Source organism: Monodon monoceros, unplaced genomic scaffold (genome assembly GCF_005190385.1).
Source record: "Monodon monoceros isolate NGI ecotype Baffin Bay Population unplaced genomic scaffold, NGI_Narwhal_1 Super_Scaffold_3, whole genome shotgun sequence".
In the NCBI taxonomy this organism is placed as follows: Eukaryota; Metazoa; Chordata; class Mammalia; order Artiodactyla; family Monodontidae; genus Monodon; species Monodon monoceros.
The window spans coordinates 101,336,867-101,360,632 of record NW_021703780.1 but is presented as its reverse complement, the minus strand read 5'-3'; the positions used below and the strand labels follow the sequence as shown (position 1 = coordinate 101,360,632).

The 23,766-nt window shown below is 49.7% G+C and overlaps 1 protein-coding gene across 2 annotated transcripts in view; it reads right to left on the bottom strand.

Moving 5' to 3' along the window:
• MGLL (monoglyceride lipase) overlaps positions 1-9,415 on the bottom strand; it is a 101,415-nt gene extending 92,000 nt beyond the window's left edge. Inside the window, exons 1-2 of one of the 2 annotated variants that reach the window (XM_029241777.1) lie at positions 9,278-9,415; positions 7,982-8,126 (exon numbers count right to left, since the gene is read on the bottom strand). In XM_029241777.1, the coding sequence (XP_029097610.1) occupies positions 7,982-8,106 (125 nt within the window). In that variant the 5' untranslated portion in view covers positions 8,107-8,126; positions 9,278-9,415. Of the gene's footprint in view, positions 1-7,981; positions 8,127-8,586; positions 8,741-9,277 lie in introns of those variants that run through there. The other variant, XM_029241776.1, reaches the window with a different exon arrangement.
• Between the last annotated feature and the right edge of the window lie 14,351 nt (positions 9,416-23,766).

Here is a 23,766-nt window from a genome sequence, read left to right as displayed (position 1 = left end):
GGGGGGGGGGGGGGGGGGGGGGTGGGGGGGGGAGGGGGGGGGGGGGGCCTTTCATCTCTAATCCAGCCGCCGTGGACAGCCTGGGGGAAACTGGCCTGCTTTGACCAGGAGAGCCTGACCAGAGCCCGGGGTGACCCAGCCTGCAGCTTCCTCCCTGCCTTCCAGCTCCTTCTCTCGACATTCTTTCTGCCACCCTCCCCCCACTCTACTCGGGAGCCCCCATCTCCTCCGCTTCTTCTCTTTTGTTCCTAGAGGCCTCCGGGCTTCTCCTCCCACCTCTGGGTCTCAGTCAGTCTCCTGCGTCCTCCTGAGGTCCGTCTACCCCCGCTCCTCAGCCCCCTGGGCACCGCACAGGTGCCCACACACTCTTCACCACTGAAGACAGAACCACCAGGACAGAGGCGTGGGAAATGATTCCTTTGGTGGGGGCAGGGGGCGGGGAGAAGGGTGGCAATTAGGACCTCTCTAAGTCGGGCCCCAAGCCAGACATTTGTTTAAACGCTTACTGGGAAGGGCTGATCTATACTTTAAACCCACAAGAGGAAGGTGTGGGAGCAGCTTCTGAGAGACGGGGTGGGGCGGAAGAACTCCAGGACTGCCCTCTGGCCCCGCCAGCCCCTGGGTGGCCATGCTCACCCTCTGAGCCACCTCCCCTGCACGCGATGAGGCTGCACGGAGTGCTGGGGCCACGGGCCGCCCCGACCTGGACAGTCTGGGCGAGTCTGTGATCCACCGTCCTTTCTGGGAAACGGCATATACTCGCACATCATGATGTCAACAGGTCCGCAAACTCCACCCACTAAACCCTCCACCAGCCGTGGGAAGCCCCCAGGGAGGACGCAGTGCCCAAACCCTCCTCCTGTTCTGCCCCTCCTCTTCCTCCCTCCTCCCCCTTTCCTTCCAGAAGGTTAACGAGAAGAGCTCCTTTGAACCTTTCTGAGGAAGGTGAGAAACTTTCCACCCCTGCATACCAGAGAGCCTGCCAAACGCCAGAGCAGAGACTGATGGCCAGCGAAGTGGGGGAGGGACGCCTGCCGTGAGACCCAACAACGTGACACAGAGCAAGCTCCTCTGGCGGCCCTCTTCCCTGCACCCACCCCTATGCGAGTGGACCAGGCCCTCGATACAGAGAAAACGTCACCCCCAGCCCCACTCGATGGCCACCACTGCCTCCCCACCCCCACCCCAGTGAACAAGCCTGTGTGAAGTGAAAGCACCTCCTCCAACAAGAGACTTGGCTGACCCTAAATATGGGACAAGGGTCATCCTGTAATCTCAGCTGCAAAGATTTGCACCACTAAGGACCGCTTCCCCATTGACACAATAACCGATGTTTGGCTGGCCCTGGGGGACAAAGTGTGCCTGGGATCAGCATCTCTACCTAAAAGGTGCCAAGAGACAGACAATGGTGAACATGGCTCTCGTTCAGGAAGCAGCTTATTTTGCTATTTCTTTCTTCATCTCCACTGCAAACAAAGACAGACTTGTATCTGCAGAACATTCTCAAAGCAACTGGAAAAAATCATCCCTTAACGTAGCTGCTGGAAAAATCAGCTGCAGGAATAGCTGCGGCCTCTCCTCTCGCCATCAAAAGATCTTTGCTGTTTGAAGAATCTTAAAAAAAAAAAAAAAAGAAAAGCCCAGAAGAGATGCCCTATTTAAAACTAAGGCAGTTTGCTGTGCTGTAAGAATGGCAGAAGCACCAGGAGGAGGACCAGCGGCTCCTTACAAGGGGAAGGAACTTTTGGAAATTCTTAAAATAGGCAAGAGAAATCTGAAGTCGTACTGGAAGGCAGTGATCGCATTAAAAATAATGTCCTTGCTATAAAACTCATAGTAAGGTCCATTTTCTCAGTGTCTACGTAGAAATTTCATGAGCCAACACATATAAGTCAAGGGCGGTTTTTGATTCTTCAGCGTGGGGAGAAGGTGGAAGCCAGGAAGGACTCCTTTCTTACCTTCAGGAAACCACCCGCCCCCGCATTAGTATCTTACTGGTGATGCTCGCAGTGTGGTTCGTTTTGCGGCCCCGATACCTCTCCTCCACTTCTCCTACTGGCTTATCAAGGATGTTCCAGCAAGGTGTCCCAGGGCGCCTGGAGTGCCACATGTTGTCACAGGCAGAGGGCAGCCCCGCGTCTTCAGAGCAGAGCAATCTAAAGGTGTTCCCTGTGCGCCGTCACCCAGGGAGACACCTGGGAGCGCCCCACCACCACCATCACCACCACACACGGTCAGTTCCTTGCAACTTGAGGTGCCACTACCACTCCTGACTCAGCCCCCTTCACCTGCCACCTGGATGATGGCAAACACCTCCACCCAGCTGGCTGTCCAGGTCACATGCCTGACGGCACCACTTCCTGGCCTAACACCTGTCCGTGGCTCCCCACCCACCCCTTGAGGCTCAAGTTCAAGCCTGCAGCTTGGCCTTCAGGACCCTGGGCGCCTGGCCCCACCCGCCCACCCTTCTAGCTTCACTTGGTTCCCTGCCCCGCACGCCCTTCTCACAGGTGCAATACCGTTCAAGGGCGCTGGCTGGAAGGATGAGTAGGAGCTGAAATCCAGCCCACGCTCTCCTCACCAAACCTCGCACCTGTGAGGCCACGTCTACCTGGATGTGCTCCTTTGTCTAACTTACACCAAGGTGTTGTGTGGCCAGCAGTGGTCCCGTCTCCAGGTACCTGCCCCTCGTACAATAACTACACCCACCGCTTCCTGAAACACAGCGGCCTTTGCTCCTCTCTCCCCACCCTGGTGCCCAGCTCTGTCTGGGACACGCAGGCTTCAATAAATCAGGGTCTGCTAACCGACTTTTTGGGTGGCAGTGTGGCTATGGGTAAGCGCGAAGAGCGGATATTCACGGAGCTGAGCCCTCAGGGCCTGCCTTCCTGCAGAGGCTCTGGGGAGCCCAAGAGCTATCCCAGCCCCTCACAATTGGGGGAAGGTCCAAGGGGCTGGGCTGGGAGCTAGATGCGTGGTGGCCCTCACGCCCTTGGAGACCAAGCGAATGGAGTTCAAAGTGGCTACTTTTAGGGACAGTGAAAGGACGTGATTTGCTTGGCCCTGGGGATGTACCAACCAAAGGTAAGTGATTCGGTGACGCCTAGCCACACAGGCGGCAGGAGTTCAGAGGGGGTGGGGTCATGAGGGCTGCAGGGGCCCACAGAGAGGGAGAAACACTCCAAGAAACACAGAACCCGGGGAATGCTGCCCAGGACACTGAACCCACACCGTGAGCAGCGGGGAGAAAGGCGCCAAGTAACTGACACACAACCTGATTGGAAAGCCTAAGGTGGAGGGGAGGACGGGCAGACGCCAACCTCATCAAAGGGAACAGAATTTCCAGAGGGTGGGCGGTGGAAATCAAGTCCAACCAGATGATGGAGACTCTGCCTCTCTGTGGTCTGGACCAGGTTGGCCGGGAGGGGCCCAGCTCCTGGAGTCACAGATGCCACACCCAAGTGGCTGGTGACTGATGGAAGGACATCGTGAGGGGTGGCAGGAAGGGAGGACATTCTCTAGCATTTAAATATATCCCAGCTTCAGGGAATGGCTTCTTCTCCAGGTAAATGTGCATAGGTGGGAGGAAGTGCCCTAAGACGGCATCGCCCGAAACTCCAGACACAGACTGCGAAGGCCTCGTGTCTGAAAGGGAGCAAAGTGACCCAGTAAAGGGTAGAGCAGGGGTAGGGGATGTCAGCTGAGCCCCGTTCTGGGGAATGGGAATAAAGAGGGGAGAAGGGGCCTTGGCTTGTTGCTTCTAGATCCACCAACAACAGCCATGGCTCTGAGAACACAGGTACGTTCCCGAAACGACGCCACGCCACCCTCCTTAGTCCAGCCCCTGCCATGGGCCCCACTCCCAGCACCCTGTCACCAAGAGGAAAGTCCTGACAACCACACCAGCTGAGACTGCGAGGGGGCAGCTTGGACGCGTGGAGCTGGGGAGGGGAGAGGAGGCGTCCACGGCAACCAGTGGCCACGGGGTCACTGGAGGAAGGCCAGCTCCTGAGTGGAGGCAAGAAAGGAGGAGCGGGCAAAGCCAGGCAGACTGCGGAAGGGGCTCCGGGGCTCAGGTTGGGAGGTCCCCGCAAAGGCAGGGGCTCTGGAGCTTCCACTGCGGAGTCACCCAGGCATCTGCATCAGGCCATCGGCCCGTGGAGGGACAGTGCTCTTTGAAACGGCTCCCTCGGTACACTGGCTGTTATCACCACAGAAGCTGCAGGAGAGCCTGGTCAGTTCCTCAGCGTTGGGCGGGGGTGGGGTGCTCCTCCGAGACAGAGCACACTCAGCACGAGGGGAGCCCCTGCTCAAAGGAGCATCTGGGCATTGATTCCACAAGTGTCTATTTCACACTGGCCTTGGGCATGACCGGTCCACGCCGGGAACTAACTGCCCAGAAGGTGGCAGCTGTGCGATCACACAATTACAACGAGCTCTCTAGCCCTCCTGGTCCAGCAGAACCAAGGGAGGACTTCTTTGCAGCCAAGTCATCAAACTGAGTATCGTTTCAGACCCCCCAATGATGTTGCCCAGTCATTCATCCTGTGGGTCAGGGTGGCTAAGTAACATTCAGAAGTTAATTCAAAGTTGCCCTTTAAGTGGACTGAGGGCCCCGTGGTGGACTGAATCCAAAGGTGTGAAATACTACCCAAGGGCACGAGAGCCCACAGAGCAACTCAAGCCTCACCTGGGCTAGTCTCCACTACCCTGAAAACACCATCAGTGGAAACCTGCTGAAGAACCAGTATTTTACAATTCCAAAGTACCGAGTCTCGATAAGGCAGCCAGTCCCCAGGACATCAGAAGGTTTTGTTTCAGAATGGATCATATCTTAATCTATTTCCCACTTTTAATATATTATGAAGAAACAATTAGGGAGGATTAATTATTCTATTCCTCTTTACCATAAGAAGTGACCTTTACCCTAACAAAAAATATAAGAATTTATCAGGAAGACAGTACTTAGACAAAAGTCTGTCTTCCTTAGTAAGAGACTTGGAACCAGAGGAATGTGGACAAAATGCAGTTGGACCAGCTTTAAAAGAGGGAAAACAATGATAACATCTGCCCCTCAGGTTGACGTGAAGATAAAACGAGATCACGTCTAAGAGACTAGTCCGGACTCCAGAACACACGATACTCGATTCATATGAGATAATTCTGCTACACCTTAAGTACGATGTCTGTTGTTACAGTAAACACTACCAGATGAGCACGAATCTGCCTTGGCGGAACCAAGCGTAGGCTTTAAGCCTCTGGTTCATAGTGATTAAAGACCGAGTCTCTGGCCAGCTCTGTTAAAAACAACACTGAGTTTGGACGCACACAGGGGAACAGCGACCCCAGGGCCCAGGGTGAGGAGGCCAGCCTTTGTAGAGACACAATGTTTCCATCAGCAGGTTAAGCCGACTTCCCAGTGTGGCTGATGCCATGACCCTGGGTCGCTCTGAGCCGCCTGCAGAGCTGGTCTGGGAACCCAGCAAATCCTCCGGGGGCTGAATGTTCTGGCAGGTGTTCTGAACAGGCCCAACTTGTTGACCAGAAATCCAACCCATCCCAGTGCCAACTAAGAGAGACAGGCACCGACCCCTCTGTTGGACACAGTCTGTAAGACAGTGGCTTCTGAGGTCCCAAGGGCCTCTGCGGGAAAGATTTTTTAAAAGGAGCAGAGAAAAGGGACATTTGCTGGTGTTTTCCCCGCCGATTAGAGCAGACAAGACTCTGAGCTAACTGGGGGAAAGACCATGGAGGACACTCCCTGGAGGGGAAAGGCGGAGGCCAGTGGTCCCCTCCCGCTCCTAGAGGCAGCCGTGCTGACACGAAGCAGCAGAGCTGTCCCAGAGCAGCAAGAGGGCTGGGCTGCCACACTGCTATCTGCCAGAGCAGCTGGGCTCAGCTTCTCTGATAGGGACACGCTCCCTCACCAGCCGGCACAGACCTCTGCCCTGAGGCCCCCGCTGCGTCCTCACCACTCGGCCTGCCCTGACCCCTCCCCCAGGACGCCAGGATGCGGCATCTGTCACCGCGGGGGCCTCCAGGACTTTCCAACTGGTCAGGGCTGGTGGTGAAGTGTTTTAAGGACCCCCTGACAGAGGGGGGCCAATCCCAGAGGGAGTTTATCGACCTGCATCATCTCAGGGGGTGAAGGCCGAGCAGGTAGGCGGGCAGCCTGTCTTCCAAAGCCCAGGGCCCAGCTGCCTCAACCATCGGCCCCCGTTCTTATTCCCATCAGCGTCCGCTGCAAGGTAAACACTAACCCCAAGAGACACTCGGTTTAAACAACTGGGAGTGGCGTTTGCCATCTCTAACTAGAGCAAAAGCGAGGAAGCACAGAGCTCCCCACAGTGCGACTCAGGGTGGAGACTGTGAAAACCACTCACAGCCCAGGGAAGGGCAGCCATTCTGCCTTGGCCCACCCACTCAGCACCGCCCCGCCCATTTGAGGACCGCAGGGTCTCCCTTCCATCAACCTCCAGCGAGGACAACCTCCCCACTTAACCAGGAAAGCCCCCAACGTCTGAGACTCAAACATCACAAACTTAGCTCCCAATTCTTTGTCCTCTTTTTGTATATTGATCAAATAATGCACCACATACCACGAAGTTGTTAGAAATTAAACCAAGAGTGTGCACTTGTACTGCCAATTAAGTCAGAATGGAGAATTAATGATAATGCCTGACAACCCCACCTCCCCGTCTGACACACATGCACATACACACATACTTTCTCCTGTAGAGGAAATCTTTAAGAAGGACATGGCCAGACCTGTAAGAACTCTTTTTTTTGTTTGTTTGGTTTTTTTGCGGTACGCGGGCCTCTCACTATTGTGGCCTCTCCCGTCACGGAGCACAGGCTCCGGACGCGCAGGCTCAGCGGCCATGGCTCACGGGCCCAGCCGCTCCGCGGCATGTGGGATCTTCCCACATGTGGGGTCCCACATGTGGGACCGGGGCACGAATCCGCGTCCCCTGCATCGGCAGGCGGACTCTCAACCACTGCGCCACCAGGGAAGCCCTGTAGGAACTCTTAACTGCCCATTACAATAGCCGGTTTATATAGCTGCCCTGAAGCTATGATTTTAAACCAGGTCTTTAAAGTCCATATCTCTGCTTTTGTTTTTGTTTTTTAATGTGCAGCTACCTGGATTATACACACCTTGTTGAAAATGTAGGAGGAATTTTGTATCTGTACTAGGGTTGGGTGATGACTGAAACACAAAGGGAGACATAATCCTATAAGCCACAGCACGCCATACATGTCCCCTAGGAGACAACAGGCCTGTGAAACAGGTAACATGTCCATGGAACAGAAAATGTTCACTTTTCACTAGGCCAATTGGTTACCACAAATAATTTCTTTCCCTGAACAACGCAAACAAGCAGGGTTTTCCCTATTTCGTACAAGAGGAGGGAAGCAGGAGACCAGCTATCTTACTGTGTGCAGGTCCCAACGCCTGCTTCTAAGAGCAAGACAAGTCCTTGATGGAAAATGTACAAAGTAACTGAGCTGGCAAGAAATCAGAAGGAAACACCCAGACCCCTTTCTCTCTGTTACACAGGTATGACACCTTCTGAAGCTCATACTCAAACAGGAAAAGAGAACAAAAGTTACTATATATCCATTATTTTGATCTTATCTGATTAGGTGGTTTTCTGTAACTGCTGGGTTGGATTTTAAAGGAATGCCTGTACAACAGGAAATCAACTCCAGTACAAAAAATAAAGTCATGTGGAATTTTTGAAAACTGCCATACGGTAGAATCCGTATCCTAGTTGTTATAATGAAAATAGAACGTCTGCTTCTTAATTTTAAAAAAAGATATATAAATCTCAGTTCTGTTAGCCCACTGTGCCTGATGTTAAAATGGCACGTGAAGTTGGTCATGGAGAAAGTGGCCGCACGGGAGCTGCACACAAAGGGGGAGAGGGGACATGAACCCCCCCAGGGCACATCCGGGTAGCACCTGGGGGAGACTTACCTGGGTGTGCCCGAGGGTTTCCAGTACCGGCAGAAGAGGTACTGTCCATCGGCGTTGACCAGGTGAGGGAGGTCCTGGTACGGAACACTCTGCGGGGTCCGCCTGGGAGAACTTTCCTCCGGCATTCTGAAAGGATCTTCAGGTCCTGGGAAGGAAGAAGGACACATTCCAAAGTCAGGGATATGGCAAAACACATAGAGATCAGGAGGGAAACCTTGTTCAGAGTCAGTAACAATTTTTTAAAGCAGGTTAAAAACAAAAAACCTCCATTTCAAAGATTTTAAAAATACATATATATTCCTTAAGACTGAAAAATCCCATTCGTTAAGAAAAATGCTCACTTTATTTTTTAAGTGCCTCATTACAGCTTTTTCCCCCTTCCCATCTGTGTTTATTTTAAATCGTTTCAGGAAACTTCATCTTAAAGACTACTTTAGCTGTAATCAAGTGGAAATTATAGTCAGCTCTATGGGTATAAAGACCCAGCTGCAAAAGACCCATCTATCTTAAAATCCCCCAGGAAGTTTCCAAGGGGCACGATAATGAGGTGGGTGATATTGCGATTAACTCCTCCTGTCTGAAATTCCAAGGATGCCGTGACAAACCTGTTTCCATCACGTCCTGGCTTTTGCGGTCCACAACCCCACAGCCTTGACAGTTAGAGCCAGGCAAACACGGGCTGTTCCCTCATCTCGGCGGTCACAGGTTCCCACCTCGAGCCCTGGCTCACATATGCCGCCTGGGCTTGAAGGGTGCGGCGCCCTCTCAGCCCTCCGGGGCCGCCCTCCCTCCGCGGGGCGGGCAGCGGGCGCCTGCGAGCCTCCACTACTAGTTCACCATCACTTTTCCTAAACAAACCACTGAGGCGGCGTGAAGGGGGGCCGGGAGCCCGGCGCCCACTGCCCGGGAAGCCAGGGAACCAGCTCCGCGCTCCCAGGCCCCCCGCACACGCACACATGCGGGTCCCCGAGGAAAGTCACCCGGGCTCCCGACAAACTTTGTTCCCCTCCTGTCTCCACCAGCGCAGGCAGCACAGCCCCGCGCTGTCTCTGGAGGTGCTGCCAGCTGCTCTGCTCGCGGACAGGCACGGGGACACGGAGTTGACGGGTCCAAGTTGGTTCGGGGCTGCTGCTGGGGAGCGGGGCGCGCGCGCACCAATGCACACACAGACACGCGCGCACACGCGTGCAGGGGCGCGGGAGCCCACGCCGAGCCCGGACGCGGGAACGCGGGGACCCGGGGCTGCCCGACCCGGGGACGGCGCGGCAGCCGGGGGCGGGTACGGGAGGCAGTTACCGGGGCCACGAGCGCCGCTGTCGCGTCCCCGAGCGCGGTCCTCGTCTGTGGCGGGCCAGGGCCGGAGAGCTGCGCGCTGCCGGCTCCGCAGAGACAGGGCGCGGCGTCCGCGCCGCCACTTATCCCGGCTCTCGGCGGGGGCGGCCGGAGGGGGTGGGAACGCGAGAGGCGGCGCCGGGCCCACGTGTGCGGCTGGCGGACCCGCCACGCGCTCCTCCCCGCCGGCCGCGCCCCGGGGTGGCCGCGCCGGGGACTGTCACTCCCCGAACGGGGTCGGCTCTCGGGAGCCTCCGAGCGGGAGGACACGCCACACCCACGCGCGCACACACCACGCGCGCACACCCACCCGCACAGAGACACATGCAGGGACACACATGCACACAGACCTCCCCACAGATACACACACGTGGGCACCACGCATGCAAACAACAAACTGCACGGACACACACTCAATACACAGAGACAGACACACGCGATCCACAGAGACACACAGACCCACATAACACATAAAAAGGAACAGAGAGGCACTCAGACACAGACACCCCATGCAGACAGAGAGACACACACATCACACACACACACCACACAGTCAGACACACACACAAAAAGCTGGGGGTTTGAGGGAGGATGTGCACAATCCCCAAGAGGTAGGGTAGAGGCAGACAAGTGCAGGCCTTGCCCCAGAAACCCTCCCTGGGCTCCTAACAAAACCCCTGGGAACAGGGAATTCTGAACAGCTTCCAGTGCAGCTGGCAGTGTAGCTGGGGCACAGGGACAGCACTGGATCACAGTCTAGACCACCTGGGCTCCACATTAGCACCTCCAATTTGCCCGTGAGGCTTCGTCTCCTCACCTGCAACCCACGACTGACAGTATCTCTGTCCCTGAGTGACAGGTGCCCCTGCTCACACTGACCTCGGAAGGCCTTTGCGTCCTTCCTTCTTTCACAAACAACTTTACACCATAGCAGTGTTGAAAAGAACCACTGTCCTCCAGAAACTCCCATCTCAGGGTCACACGTCTTGAGGGGGGGACCCAGGCTGCTCAAGGCCTGTGCTCCAAATTAAGAAATACAACGAGAGAAGCCGTTGAGAAGCCGCTTGGGTGTAAGCGCTGCGGAGAGGGGTGGCTAAGTGACAGGACCCAGGCACGCCAAGTCTGGAGCAGCCATCTCAGAGCAGAGAGCCCGGAGGCGGAGGCTGCCACACTGCAAGCACCTGGATTAGAATTTATTCAAGGAGTGGCCATTGGGGTCCAATGGACATTGTGGGGGACCCAAAGCCCACCAAGTCCCCTGTATGCAGTTGTTTCACATTTTCCCAGCTCCAGCATCTCATGGTTCTGAATACACACTGTGAAAGTTTGGGGGACAGTTTTCAGCAGAACCCCAGTGGAAGTGATGGTTAAGAGGTTGAAGAGTCTCTCCTAGTTTGGTTACCAACGTAAACGAGAGCACGGGGGTTGGTCAGCACCCACACTGGGAGTTAAGAGAGTGGGATTGTGCTGTTCCGTATCTGGCTTTTTTTTTTAATTAAACTTTTTATTTTGAGAAAATTGTAGGCTCGATTATTCAATTATATAAATGTAGATTCAATTCAGAAATAATACAGAGAGATACTGTGTACCCTTTAATCCAGAGATAACATCTTGCAAAACTACAGGGCCATGTCACAACTGGGATATGGATGTTGACATAACCTTCCAACCCCACAAAGATCCCTCATGTTGCCCTCTTTTAGTCACACCCTCTGCTCTCCCATCCCCACTCTCCCCACACCCCCTGGTAACCACTAAGATGTTCTCCATCTCTAAACTTTTATAATTTAAGAAGTTTTATAAATTGAATTGCACAGTGTGTAGCCTTTTAGGATTCGCTTGGTATGGACGTGCCACATGGTTTAACCAGTTCACCAGGTGAAGGACGTCTGGATTGTTTTCAGTGTCTGGCTACTACGAATAAAACTTCTGTAAACATTCATCTGCAGGTTTTGCATGTCTCTGGGATAAATGCCCTGGAGTACAATTGCTGGGCCCTATGAAAACTGCATGTTTAGTTTTTTAAGAGATGGCCAAAACGTATTTCAGAGTGGTTGTCCCATTTCATATTCCCACCAGAAATGTATGAGAGATCCAGTTTCTCATCAACCTTGTCCGCATTTACCGTTCAGTTTCTTTGTTTTTGTTTTGCCATTCTGTTAGATATATAGTGTTAGATATATAGTGTTAGATATATAGTGTTATCTCACTGCGATTTTAGTTTTCATTTGTCTAATGGCTCATGTTGAGTATCATTTATGTACTTATTTGCCACCTGTATATCTAATTTACTGGATGCCTCTTCATGGCTTTTGACCATTTTCTAATTGGATTTTTTTTTAGTTTCTATTTGTTTTAGTTTTTACTGTTGAGTCCTGAGAGTTCTATATTTTAGATATTAATCATTTGTTGGATATGATTTGCAAATATTTTTTCCCATTTGTAGCTTGTCTTTTCATCTTGTTAATGTGGTCTTTTGCAAAGCAGAAGTTTTTAATTTTTATGATACAATTTATCAATTTTTCACCTTACAGAGTTTGCTTTTGGTGTCAAGTCTAAAAACCCTTTACCTCGTACTGCATCTGAAGATTTTCTCCTATGCTTTTCTCTTTATGTTTTACATGTCAGCCTCTGATCTAGTCTAAGTTAACTGTTGTATAAGGTGTGAGACTTAGATCAGTTTTGTTTTTTGTGTTTTTTGTCTGTTGATGTCCAATTGCTCCAGTTGGCTGAAAAGGCTTCCCCGGCCCCCCCCACTGAACTGTTTCGCAACTTTGTCAAAAATCACTCTGCCCAACTTGTTAGATCTGTTTCTGGATTCTCCATTCTGTTTTGATCTATGTGTCTATTTCTTCATCAGGACCTCACTGTCTTCATTATTGCAGCAATCTAAGAAATCTTAAAATTGGATAAACTGGTTCCTCCCACTTTATGCTTATTTTATACATTTTTTAGCTATTCTAGTTCCTTCACCTTTCAATATAAATTTTAGAATAATCTCGTCTATATCTATAAAAAGTCTTGGTAGGATTTTGATAGGAATTGTGTTAAACATGCACATCAAATTATGCTGATGACATTGTTACTATGTTGATTCTTCTTGGTATGTCACTCCATTTATTCAGGTCTTCTTTGAGTTCCCTCGGTGTCGTATAGTTTTTAGTATACACGTTTTATACATCTTTTGTCACATTTACATCTTTCTTTTTTCAAATAATTGTAACTGTCATGTATTTTTAATCTCGGTTTCCATGTATTCACTTCCAGTGCATGGAAAGACAACTGATTTTTGCAGGTTCATCTTGTATCCTCTGACCTTGCTGAACTCACTTAGTAGGAGGGTGTTTGTTGTTGTTGTTTGTTTTTGTAGCTTCCTTGGGATTTTCCACACAGACTATCATCATATTTGGAGTTTCTTGTAGGCAACATATAGTTGGTTCATTTAAAAAAAATTAATTCTGCCAACCTCTGTCTTTTAATTGGTATACTTAGAACATTTACTGTAACGATTGTTAAGTTAGGGCTTAAGTCCACCATTTTATTTGTTTTCTGTTATTTCTCTTTTTCCTTTTTCTCTTTTATTTTTCTTGCCTTCCTGTGGGTTACTGGAACAGGATCGTTTTATAATTCTATACATTTTTATTTATCTGTACTGTGTTTGAGTGTATTTCTTTGTATAGACTTTTAGTGGTTGCTCTAGTACTGCAAATATAGAGAGAGAGCATATATTGCATGTATATTACATATATATACATATACGTACACATATATCATGTTCACTGATATCATTTTACCAGTTCTAGTGAACTATAAAAACCTAACATCTCCTTATGTCCCTTCACTCTCCCCCATTTATACTACATTTGTCAAATAGTTCCTCTATGTACTCTGAGAAACAGATCAGACTGTGTTATAAGTTTTGCTTTGACCATCAGATATAATTTAGAAAACTCGAGAGGAAAAGTAAAACCTATTTAATTTCCATGTATTTTTGCTCACCATGTTCTTTTTTTCCTTCCTGGTATTCCAAGGATCAATTTATCATTTTCTTTCTGTTTAGAGAACTTACTTTAGCCATTTTTTGAGGATAGGTCTGCTGGAAAAAAATTCTCTTTATTTTCCTTCATTTGAGAATGTCTTGATTTCCCCTTCATTCCTGAAGGATATGTTTGCTGGGTATAGGATTCTGGTGAATAGTTCTTTTCTTTCAGGACTTGAAACAGGTTTTGCCACTCTCTTATGGCCTCATGGAATCTGAACAGATATCCACTGTCATTCAAATTGTTCTTCTCTTACAGGCAACATGTCATTTCTCTCTTGCTGCTTTCAAGATTTTTCTTTGACTTCAGTCCTCAGAAGTTTGATGATGGTGTGTCTTAGCGTGGATTCCTTAGAGTATATACCATCTGAGGTTTGTTCACCTTCTTGGATTCATAGCTTTATGTCTCTTGCCAAATCTAGGACATTTTCAGCCATTATTTCTTCTGTTCCTTTTTCAGCCCCGCCATCTTTTCTCCTCTCTCTTTGGGACTCTGATGATACAAATGTTAGATCTTTCATTATATTTCCATAGGTCCCTGAGGGTCTGCTCACTTTTTTCCAGTCTGTTTCCTCTCTGTTGTCCAGAGTGGGTAATTTCTAGTGTCCTATCCTCCAGTTCACTAATTCTTTCCTCTGTCACCTCCATTCTGCCTTTGAACCCATCTCTTGGGGTTTTTATTTCAGGTGGTGCATGTATGTGCCCATCTGCCAGCCCCTCTGCCATGCCCACCTCCCAAAACTCCAATCCTAAGGTTTCTGGTCTATTTTACTGGGTTGGAACATAAAGGAGGGGGAGTAGGTGTTGATGGTGGGGTGAGATGTAATTCTAGACATTTTGAGTTCTCTGGGACATCCAAGGAGAGGCCTGATGGGCAGGTGCAGAATGAGACTCAGACATTTGGAAATAATTGGTAATTGAGGTCATGAGAATGGAGTAACTTGTCCAAGAAATGTGGAGGAGGGGGAGGAGGGGGAGGGGGAGGGGAAGGAAGGGGGGGGGGGGGGGGGGGGGGGGAGTTTGCAAAGGTGATGGAGACAGAGGAAGATGGTCTGGAGGGTGCGATCTCAGAATCCAAAGGTACAGCATATGGTAAGAAAAAAGGACCAACAGAGTCTAATACTACCGTCCAGAAATCAATCAAGAGGACTGAGGTGTGCACAATAGATCTGATGACAGGGAGGTCACATGTGACCTTGGAGATAACCCAGTTCATGGTTCATCAGGGCAGAAGACAGCCCGAACTGCATTATGAAGTGAGTGAGAGGGAGCGAGGCAGCGAGTGGAGACAACCGTCTCAGGATATTTTCTGTGAAGAAGGGGCAGAAGAGCACAGTGGTGAAGTCGATGGGTTTGGGGGCCGGACGGGGGCCAGACAGCCTGGATGCAGAGCCCGGCTGTGCTGGCTTCAGCGACACGACCTTGGGCGGGTGGCTTGCCCTCTTTGCGCCTCCACAAAGTGAGGGTGATCACGATCACTTTCTAGTTCACAGGGCTGAACAGAAGAGCGCAGGTCAAGTACTTAGCACAGCGCCCGGAACAAGAAAACCTCACGATTTCTAAGTTAAGGTAACATATGTGCGTGTGTGAAAAATGCCAGCGAGGACCAAAAAGTAATCAGTGAATGGTGAGTCTCCTTCCCACTCCTGTCCCCAGGGGTAACCGCCCTGCAGGTGCTCGAGTGACCTTCCAGACCCACTCTGAGGTCTGAGGAGAGTGAGAAATGCCGGAAACATCTATGAGGAAGAAGGGAGGAACTAAGATGCAAGGGCACCAAACGCCAGTGAGAGTAACTGAATTTCTAGTGGCTCCTTAAAGAGGCAGAACCAGCTGCTGGGCGTGGGCGGTGAGGACAGGGCCCGTGAAACTGCTGCTCAGCAGGTGTCGAGGTTTGTTGCATCAACAGCCCCTGTGAAGGGCCACTCACTCCCCACGCCATCTGCATTTGTGACTGTGCAGCTCTTCCCATGGAGAGATGGAGTCCAGGTCCCCTGCCTTGAATCTGGACTGGCTCCACGACTTGCTCTGGCCAATAGGATGTGGTGGGAATGATTCGAAGCCTGTTCGAAGCCTGTTCCAAGCCACTGCAAGAGGCCTGCCGTGCTCCCTCTCCCTTCCCTCTGCTGTGTCAACCCGCCTGGCCTGGGCAGCTCGACGCAGCCACTATCAAGGCGCAGGGAGAGTGAACGCGCGGAGAAAACAGACGCTCCGCAGCTCACAAGCAGCCTGTCCAGAAGCAGCTGTGCCCTGCTCACCTGCTGCTGCCCACAGTGCCTGAGGGAGCCTGGCCGGGACCAACGTCCACCGCCACTGGCTGAGTCCAGCCCCCAGAATCATAAGCTGAATAGATGGTGGCTGTTTGAAGCCCTAAGTCCTGGGGTGACTCGTGACACAGCAGGTCCCCCATTACATGTGCCTTCTTCCACACTCACAGGTTCCTTTCTCCGGCATCACTGCGGGACCTGGGAGGTGGGATTCAACAGTTCCAAGTGTTAACGTTTTTTAAAATCACTGAAAATTTGGATGGAGGAGGGAAAAGGGAACACTGTAGTGTATACACTATCCACAAAAAAGAATTTACAGATGACAACGAACAGGTTAATAGGAAGTACCCAAAGCTGTACCTAAAGAGGTCATTAAAAAAATCCTAGGGCTGCTATGACAGAGTATATTCATTCTGTTGTTCTGTCTTATTGAAATGTGTTTACAAATTTCCTAACATCATTTCTGCCTTGGCCCCCCTTCTTTACTTTTCCCATCAAGTCTTAAGTTCCTTCTTCATCAATTCTTCCTGCATAGGAGACTTGGGGCCACTAACGGCCATGGTTGAGAAAGGGCTGCTGGGTGTTAAATGCACGTGGAAGTCCTAAGACGCGTGTGGGTGCAGAGAAACTCCTGAGGTGACTCCGCCTCCACGGACTCTTGCGGAGGACACGCTGTCAGCGTCACTGAGGGTGGCTACACCGGCAGGGCGGCACGGCGCTCAAGGCACATCCCTGGCTTTCCCTGACCACTGAGAGTTGTGCAGGAAAGACAAAACAGTGGAATTTTAATCCTTTTAGTGTGGTTCCCACAGCAGTTACATCCACTGGAATCAAAACAGGGGGTTCAATTAAAAGGGGGAATTTGACAGCTGAGGAAACTGCACTGCCTTTCCTTGGCCACGGCCCACATGTTGGGAGGCAGAAGCAGCCCCTGAACCCCATCTGTCCGCACCCCATGTCCTTTCCTCTCCTACAGACTGCCATGTGGGCCGAGGTTTCTGGGGAGGATGGATGCAGGTGCTCACAGGCAGGGGTTGAGTGCCACTCAGCTGCATCATGGGAAAATCCCCTTCAGTGCCTGCATCTTTCTGAGGAAAACTCTTCGTTAGGTTTTTATGCATCCGTAAAGGCTCACTCATCTCCCTTTCTGATAAAGGCAACCACGCGTCCCTAGAAGTTAACCACTTGGCTTTGTCTTCATTCATTTATTTGTAGGGTTACCTTAAATTTGTGGCAAGAGTTCATTTTCTATTTAAAGAAACCTTTAAAATAAATGAAGTTTAACACCAGTTAATGTAAAGAAAGACAGTGAAGTAAATACAGAGCACGTGGTCCACAGACACGGCGAAGCTACAATGTCAGTGGTGTGGCCGTGAGTGAGTCAGGGACGCCCAGGGAGGAGCCCCGGGGTGGAGGCGCTCTGCCTCTACCTGCCGACAGCGCGTCCTGGTTCAGGCTCCTTCCACGCCAGCCCGAGACCTTGCTGCTAGGCTTCAGCCTCCTGTGGGTCAGAATAACGGTCGGCACAGAGGGTCTCCAAGGTCATTCTCAGAAAGTCATCTGAGGAGGGCTATTTTTGCTATATATTTAAGCACCAGGGCCAGGCCTACTGGGAAAGGCCATTAAGTCCAATCAGATCCACAAAGATGAAAACGCAGGTTCCCACCCACATGCCACCCCCTTTAAATGCGTTTGGCAAGTCCACAATGTCAGCAATTAGTAACCGGGCCCAATCACTGTAATGAGATTTGCACTCAGCAGTAAAGGAGAAACGCTTCCACTGACTAATCTGGTTAATGGAGCAGTTAAAGTTATACACACCGAAAAATATTCCGTCAGGGTCACTCTAAGGACAAGTAAAACGGACTCCGCTAGCAAGTAACAGTGGTGGGTAACACACATCTATTTTTACTTTTAAAATGTCTTTTCCACTTCACTGGAAATAGATGCCACTCCCCTAGTGCTGAAGGTTGGCCTCTGAAGGCAAATGAGGTCGTGGTTACGTTCAGGCAGGGAAAGTCCAGTGACGGCTGAGTAACTGCAGACGGCGCTGCAGATGTATGGACATTTCCAGACACTCGAGGCAATTGGGGGGAGGCACGGTGCACAGGTATGGACATTTCCAGACACTCGAGGCAGTTTGGGGGGAGGCACGGTGCACAGCATCTCTAAACAACAGCATATTTTCTCGTCTGTTTTCATCTGGCTGATTTTGGTCAGAGAGGCTTGTTATGGGCATAGACCCTGGGGTCTTAATCAGCCCTTGGACTTTCAGGCTCTGTGCCCTTGAGCAAGTTACTTAGCCTCTCTGTGCCTCAGTGCCCTCATCAGTAGAAGGAATGCGGTAATGGTACTTGCTTCACAGAATGGCTGTGAGGGCTAAAGGAGCTGACACATTAAAATGCTGACAACAACGCTGGGCATACAGTAAACGCTTTACGTGTGAGCTATATTCTTTTATTATTATTATTATTTGTAACACAGCATCAACACTCCCCTCCAAATTGCCTTTGTAAACACCACACGCCTGAGAACCTGTGTCTCAGGAAATCGTGTGACCATATACAATGTTAAATGTGCACTTCCCTGTACGTCAAGCAAAACTGGTGAGCTTGAGGAAGGATTTTACATCTGAAAGCTGTCCTAGACATCATCCATTCTAAAGCCACCATTTTGTAGATGAAACAACTGAAACCAGAGGGGTGAGGTGACTTGCCCAAGGTTGCACAGCAGGTTGGCGGTCAAGCACAGAGCAAGGGCCCAGGCTGCTCCTTTTGCATCTCGGGTACAGTTTACATCATCTGCCCCCACCCCCAGTGGATTCCTAGTGCTTCAGGTGTGAAAAGCAATTGGAAACCAGGGATTATCATGCTTGGGGTCCCTCACCCACATGCGGCCACAGGCAGTGTCAGACCTTCCCCCGCTCGTTTCCTTCAAATCCACAAGAGGTCTCTGTGGACATTTGTTTTCTCTAATTTGTTTTTTGACCACCAAGCAACACTTTCTCTTTTCCAACAACAGTTATATTTCCTTTTAAGGAATTCTCCACCACTGTGTAAATTCTTGGGGCCACTGTCAATCAAAGTGTGTGCCTCCCTCCAGACGGGTTGGCCCAGGGCCCAAGGAAGGCCACTGGAGGCTCCCAGACCCTTGCACAGAGTGACATGGGATGGAAGGTACAGGCAGAGCTCACTCACACCTATGCTTTCTGGGCATGGTAGCTGGGGGGTGGGGAGGAGTTGGTTCCTGCTGCAGGATGCCTGGTGCACGTCGTGGGCCCTGATCTGTGGTTTCCAAGCTTCCAGGCTCTGGTGCATCCTGTGAGTGGATCCAACAGGGCTCCGATAAAGGCCCTTTTGGCTTAAGTCAGCCAGATTTGATTTCTGTTGCTTGCAATCAAAGACCTGTTTTTTTTCCCTATTTATTTATTTATTTATGGCTGCATTGGGTCTTTGTTGCTGAGCGCAGGCTTTCTCTAGTTGCGGCGAGCGGGGGCTACTCTTCGTTGCGGTGTGCGGGCTTCTCACTGAGGTGGCTTCTCTTGCTGTGGAGCATGGGCTCTAGGCGTGCAGGCTTCAGTAGTTGTGGCACATGGGCCCTGCAGTAGAAGCACAGAGCCCTAACCACTGGACAGCCAGGGAAGTCCCTGGCCCCAGCTTCTAATACCATCACGTTGGGAGATAGATTGCAACATACAAATTTGGGCGTGGTGGTGGTGTGGGGGACACAAACATTTAGTCTGCGGCACCAAACAATCTCCAAAACACAGATACAGACATATTCCTAGGATTCCTGTCCCTTAATAAGATTGTCTAATGGCAAATGGAGATAGCCAACTCTGCATTTAGTTGAATTTTATTCACTTATTTTTTTGAAGGACTAAAATGCAGATCCTAGGGAATTCCCTGGCGGTCCAGTGGTTAGGACTCCGCACTTTCACTGCCGAGGGCGTGGGTTCAGTCCCTGGTCAGGGAACTAAGATCTTGCAAGTTGTGTGGTTCGGCCAATAAAATAAAATAAAATGCAGAGCCCAGAAGACTAGCCCCTTCACCTGCAGGAGACTCTGTGGAGACGCCATGCAAATAACCTTGTGTTTCTCCTGAGTCCCCAGGACCTCATCACCCAGGGGATGGAAATTAAGTCACGTATAGGGATGGTAATACCTGATGACACCCACTACTTAGGCTCCGGGTTGATATTTTGTGTCTACAGGCCTATGTAACACTCACCACAACCTTAGGAAGGAGGAGCTCTTATCATTAGCCCCATTTTACAGATGAGCAGCCTCAGTAGTTGTGGCACACGGGCTTAGTTGATCCGCGGAAAATGGGGTCTTCCCAGACCAGGGCTCCAACCCGTGTCCCCTGCATTGGCAGGCGGATTCTTAACCACTGCACCACCAGGGAAGTCCCCCGCGTAATATTTTTAAATTTTTAGTAGAATTCCTGTTTTTACTCATTGTGTATCTGAAATTCAAATGGAACTGTTTTGCATCCTGTATTTTTAATTGCTGAATCTGGCAACCCTAGTCTACCAGGATCCAGTTGTTAACCTCTCAACATCTAAAAGGGCTTGAAGCTTTTAAAACAAAGGGATTCATTAAGAAGAACCAAAAGAGCAGAATGAGTGGCTTCAATTAAGGGACACTGAGTACAATTAATTATATTTTCAACCCTGATATGAATGTAGTTGAATCACCAATTTCTCTCCACAACAGAGCAAGAACTAGAGGTGGCAGAGGGTTTAGTAAATAGTACTGGAAAATAAAGCTGAATTTCTACCTAATACCACACGAGTTATAGACCCAACAGTGAGAGACAGACTTTAAAAGAAAATACCAGAGAATGTCTTTGTTACCCTAGGTGTAGGGAAGGCATCTTAAAGCAAATTTTAAAAATACAAACCATAAGACAAAAAAAAAGAATCTGATTACATCAAAATTAAGGATTTCCTTTCGACAAAGGACACCAAGGACAAGGTGGAGATATTTACCAAAGACAAATTAGGGATTAATCTATAAAAGGCACAAGGAACTCTTGAAAATCAACAAGAAAACGTCAACTGGCCTAAGAGGGAAAAAGTGGGCAGAGAATATAAACAGGGGATTTACAGAAACAGAATACCAAAAAGCTAACAAGTGTATCAAAGAGATGCTCAAAACCATCAGTAATCAGAGAAATGCACAACTAAATAACATCGACACATCACTCTGTACAAGCCCGTGTCAGCCTGGCAACGAGAGAAGGCTGGGCTCAGGAAGGGGCTGCAGGAGAGCTGCACCCGGCTGGTGGGAGTGGACAGCCTCGCACCCCCGGCCGGCACCTCCCAGTCCCATTCTCACACAGCTCCAGAGGGGGCAGCACAACCCTTTGTGGGCAGCCGTCCATGCTCCCTGAGCGCCGTTGCTGGGGCAGTGGACCAATCACAGAAGGTTATGCAGAATTCAAAGCAATGGCCAGACACACCCAAAGTAACAGAAGCGCCTGCAGAGCACTTAGTAAACAAAGTGAAAAACAGAAATCTATAACCCACTTCCATTTATATGTACTTAAAAACACAGGCACCCCAAACATAGTTTGCAATCATGAGCTACATATTCAGAATAGAAAAGTTGTATTTGCTTGGAAGGAGAATTGGGAGAGGGATGCAGAGATACAGAAAATGATAAATGAGAGAAAGAAGTAATAAAAATAATAAACAAAGAGCAAACAATAAAATAATAAGCAAAGAAGAAAAATGTAAACAAAATGCAAGAAGAAACAACCAGGAGTGGTAAGTAGCATGAAATGAGGGGTACTCTCGGCCCAGTCCTCTGCACCTGAAGTTCAAACACAAACCTGTAAATAAATAAGTAACCATGGGGGTCTACAGTCACTGTCATCGTCCCCTTTGGGGCTCACTCCGAGGTACCCACTTCTCCGACCCTCGGGAGCCCTGGCCTCCCGGCTGCTGCTCAGTTCTGCCCAGCCTCTGGGCCTCCTGCCCTTTTCATGCAAACTGTCTCTGCATCTTGCATGTGGATGCCCCGATTCCCACTGCTGAGAGGTAGTTCTTCCCTCCTTCTCCTGGGGAAATGCAATCACTCACGCAGCGGGTGAACCCATTACTCAGCCCAGCCCCACTCTCTCTGACTCGTGGATCTGAGCTCCTCACATTCTGGGTCTTAATCAGTGGGTTCTGACCAAGGGAGCAGAGTGCCACCTGAACTCCCCTCCTTTCCTGACATTCTCTGCAACCTCGGACAGGGGAGGGAGCCTCAGCATCTCTACTTGAAAATGTTCCTTAGGTGGCTCTTAGGTTGAAAAATGCTGATTTTTTTTAACGAAACAAAACAAAACTCTAAGACAGGCTCTAAAATTAGCACATAGACAGTTTAATTGTTTAGCCATAGAAGACTTGGTGAGATGGTATCTGTTTTGTTCATGTATTTCTAATTATGAACCAATAATGTGGAATAGAACTAATTTTATTATAACCACTAGCCTGCAATAAAGCAAATGCACAAAAGATAAAATTAGCACACAGAAATCAACAGCCTTAAATATATATCTCAGAGGACATTAGGAAGATAAAATCCCTTTTATAATAACAACAAAGAAGATAAGATATTTAGGAATAAACTTAATAAGAAACATGCAAAACCTACATTAAACACCATCGAAAGACAGGGTAAATAGATGTGAACAAATGAAAAGACATTCCTTGTTCTTAGAATGGCATCATCGTAAAATTAAGTTTTCCTTAAATTAATTTATGAAGTTCAAACAATCCCAACAAAAATAGCAACAAGCTTCTTTGTGAAGTTAGACAATTGATACGAAAGCTCTTAACCTTAAAAATGCAAGAATCAAATTTAATGCCTGATAGGCAAGAACGGCTGACAGGCAAGAACGCCTGACCAGACGCTGAAGCAAGCTTTTCAGACAGTGTGGTATCGGCGCACAAATGACTGAAGGATCCGTGGAAAAGAACAGAAAGTCCAAAAATAGAGCCAGGCACATGTAGGAATTTGGCATTTGATAAAGGTGGCATCTCAAGTCATTGGGGCAAAGAAGGACTTTTTAACAAAGAAACTGATTAGTTGTTTGAAAGAAGATACCAGATCCGCAGCTCACACCACACATAAGAACAAATTACAAAGGGGTCAGAGATCTAGATGTAAAAAAAAAGAAACCACCAGAAAGCCAGGACTCTCATGTCCCTCCTGACTCTCAGATGCTGGGATTTCAACGCTTTGGCAAAGTAACTGAAAAGGCAGAGTGTCCCTCTGAAAACAAGTATTGGGTTTGCAAAAAAAATGCGTTCGGTTTTAAGTAAAAATAAAAGATTTTTCATTTTCACCAAGAACTGTATTGAACACCGTATTCACTAATCGACGAACCTTTTGGCCGAGCCAATACACTTGTTTCAGTTTTCAGGCCACCTGGCTCACCCACTGTGCAGCTGTGATGCACAGGACGTTTTATACCCACATTTGTGCAAAGACTGCCAGCTCACGGCAACCACCAGACATTTCCCAGACACCCTTGCACCTGAAGCGACCACGAGGATCAAGTTCAAAAATGCTGAAAACAACGTGTGGTTCTCTCTCTAAGTTAAAACTCTCCTGAGCTGATTTAGAGATTAACCCAGAACAGTCGGCGGCATCACTGCAGCCCCTACCTGGCGCAGTGGTGAAGGAGCACCGCTAGGTCAGATCAGGGACAGGGCAGCCTGGGTCGGAAGGGAGCCACCGGTCAGGCAAAGCTATTACAGGGGTGGTAACATTTAGAGTTTCTTTTTTGAGGTCAAAAGAAGTTGTTTTCACATCGCCAGCAGCCCCCCACCTGTTGTAACAGGAACCCAGATGGGGGAGCGCGTAGCCCAGTTAAGATCTTAAATCACTTCCCGAGAGTGACAAGCATGACTTGGCGGCCTCCTGAGCACGGGTCAGAACCTGCTCAGCAGAGGAAGTGACAACAGCACCCCAGCCTCCCAACCCCAGAGGCCAGCGGGCAAGCTCAGAGCTTCTGGGGCTGGTGCGGAAGGGGCTGCAAGGGAAGGGGCTGGGAAAGGGAGAACACATCTGTCAATACTGAGGGGTCCACAGGGAGAGCGGAAGGGGCTGCAGCAGGAAGTCAGCCTTGCAGGGATGCGCGCTGCAGCCTCAG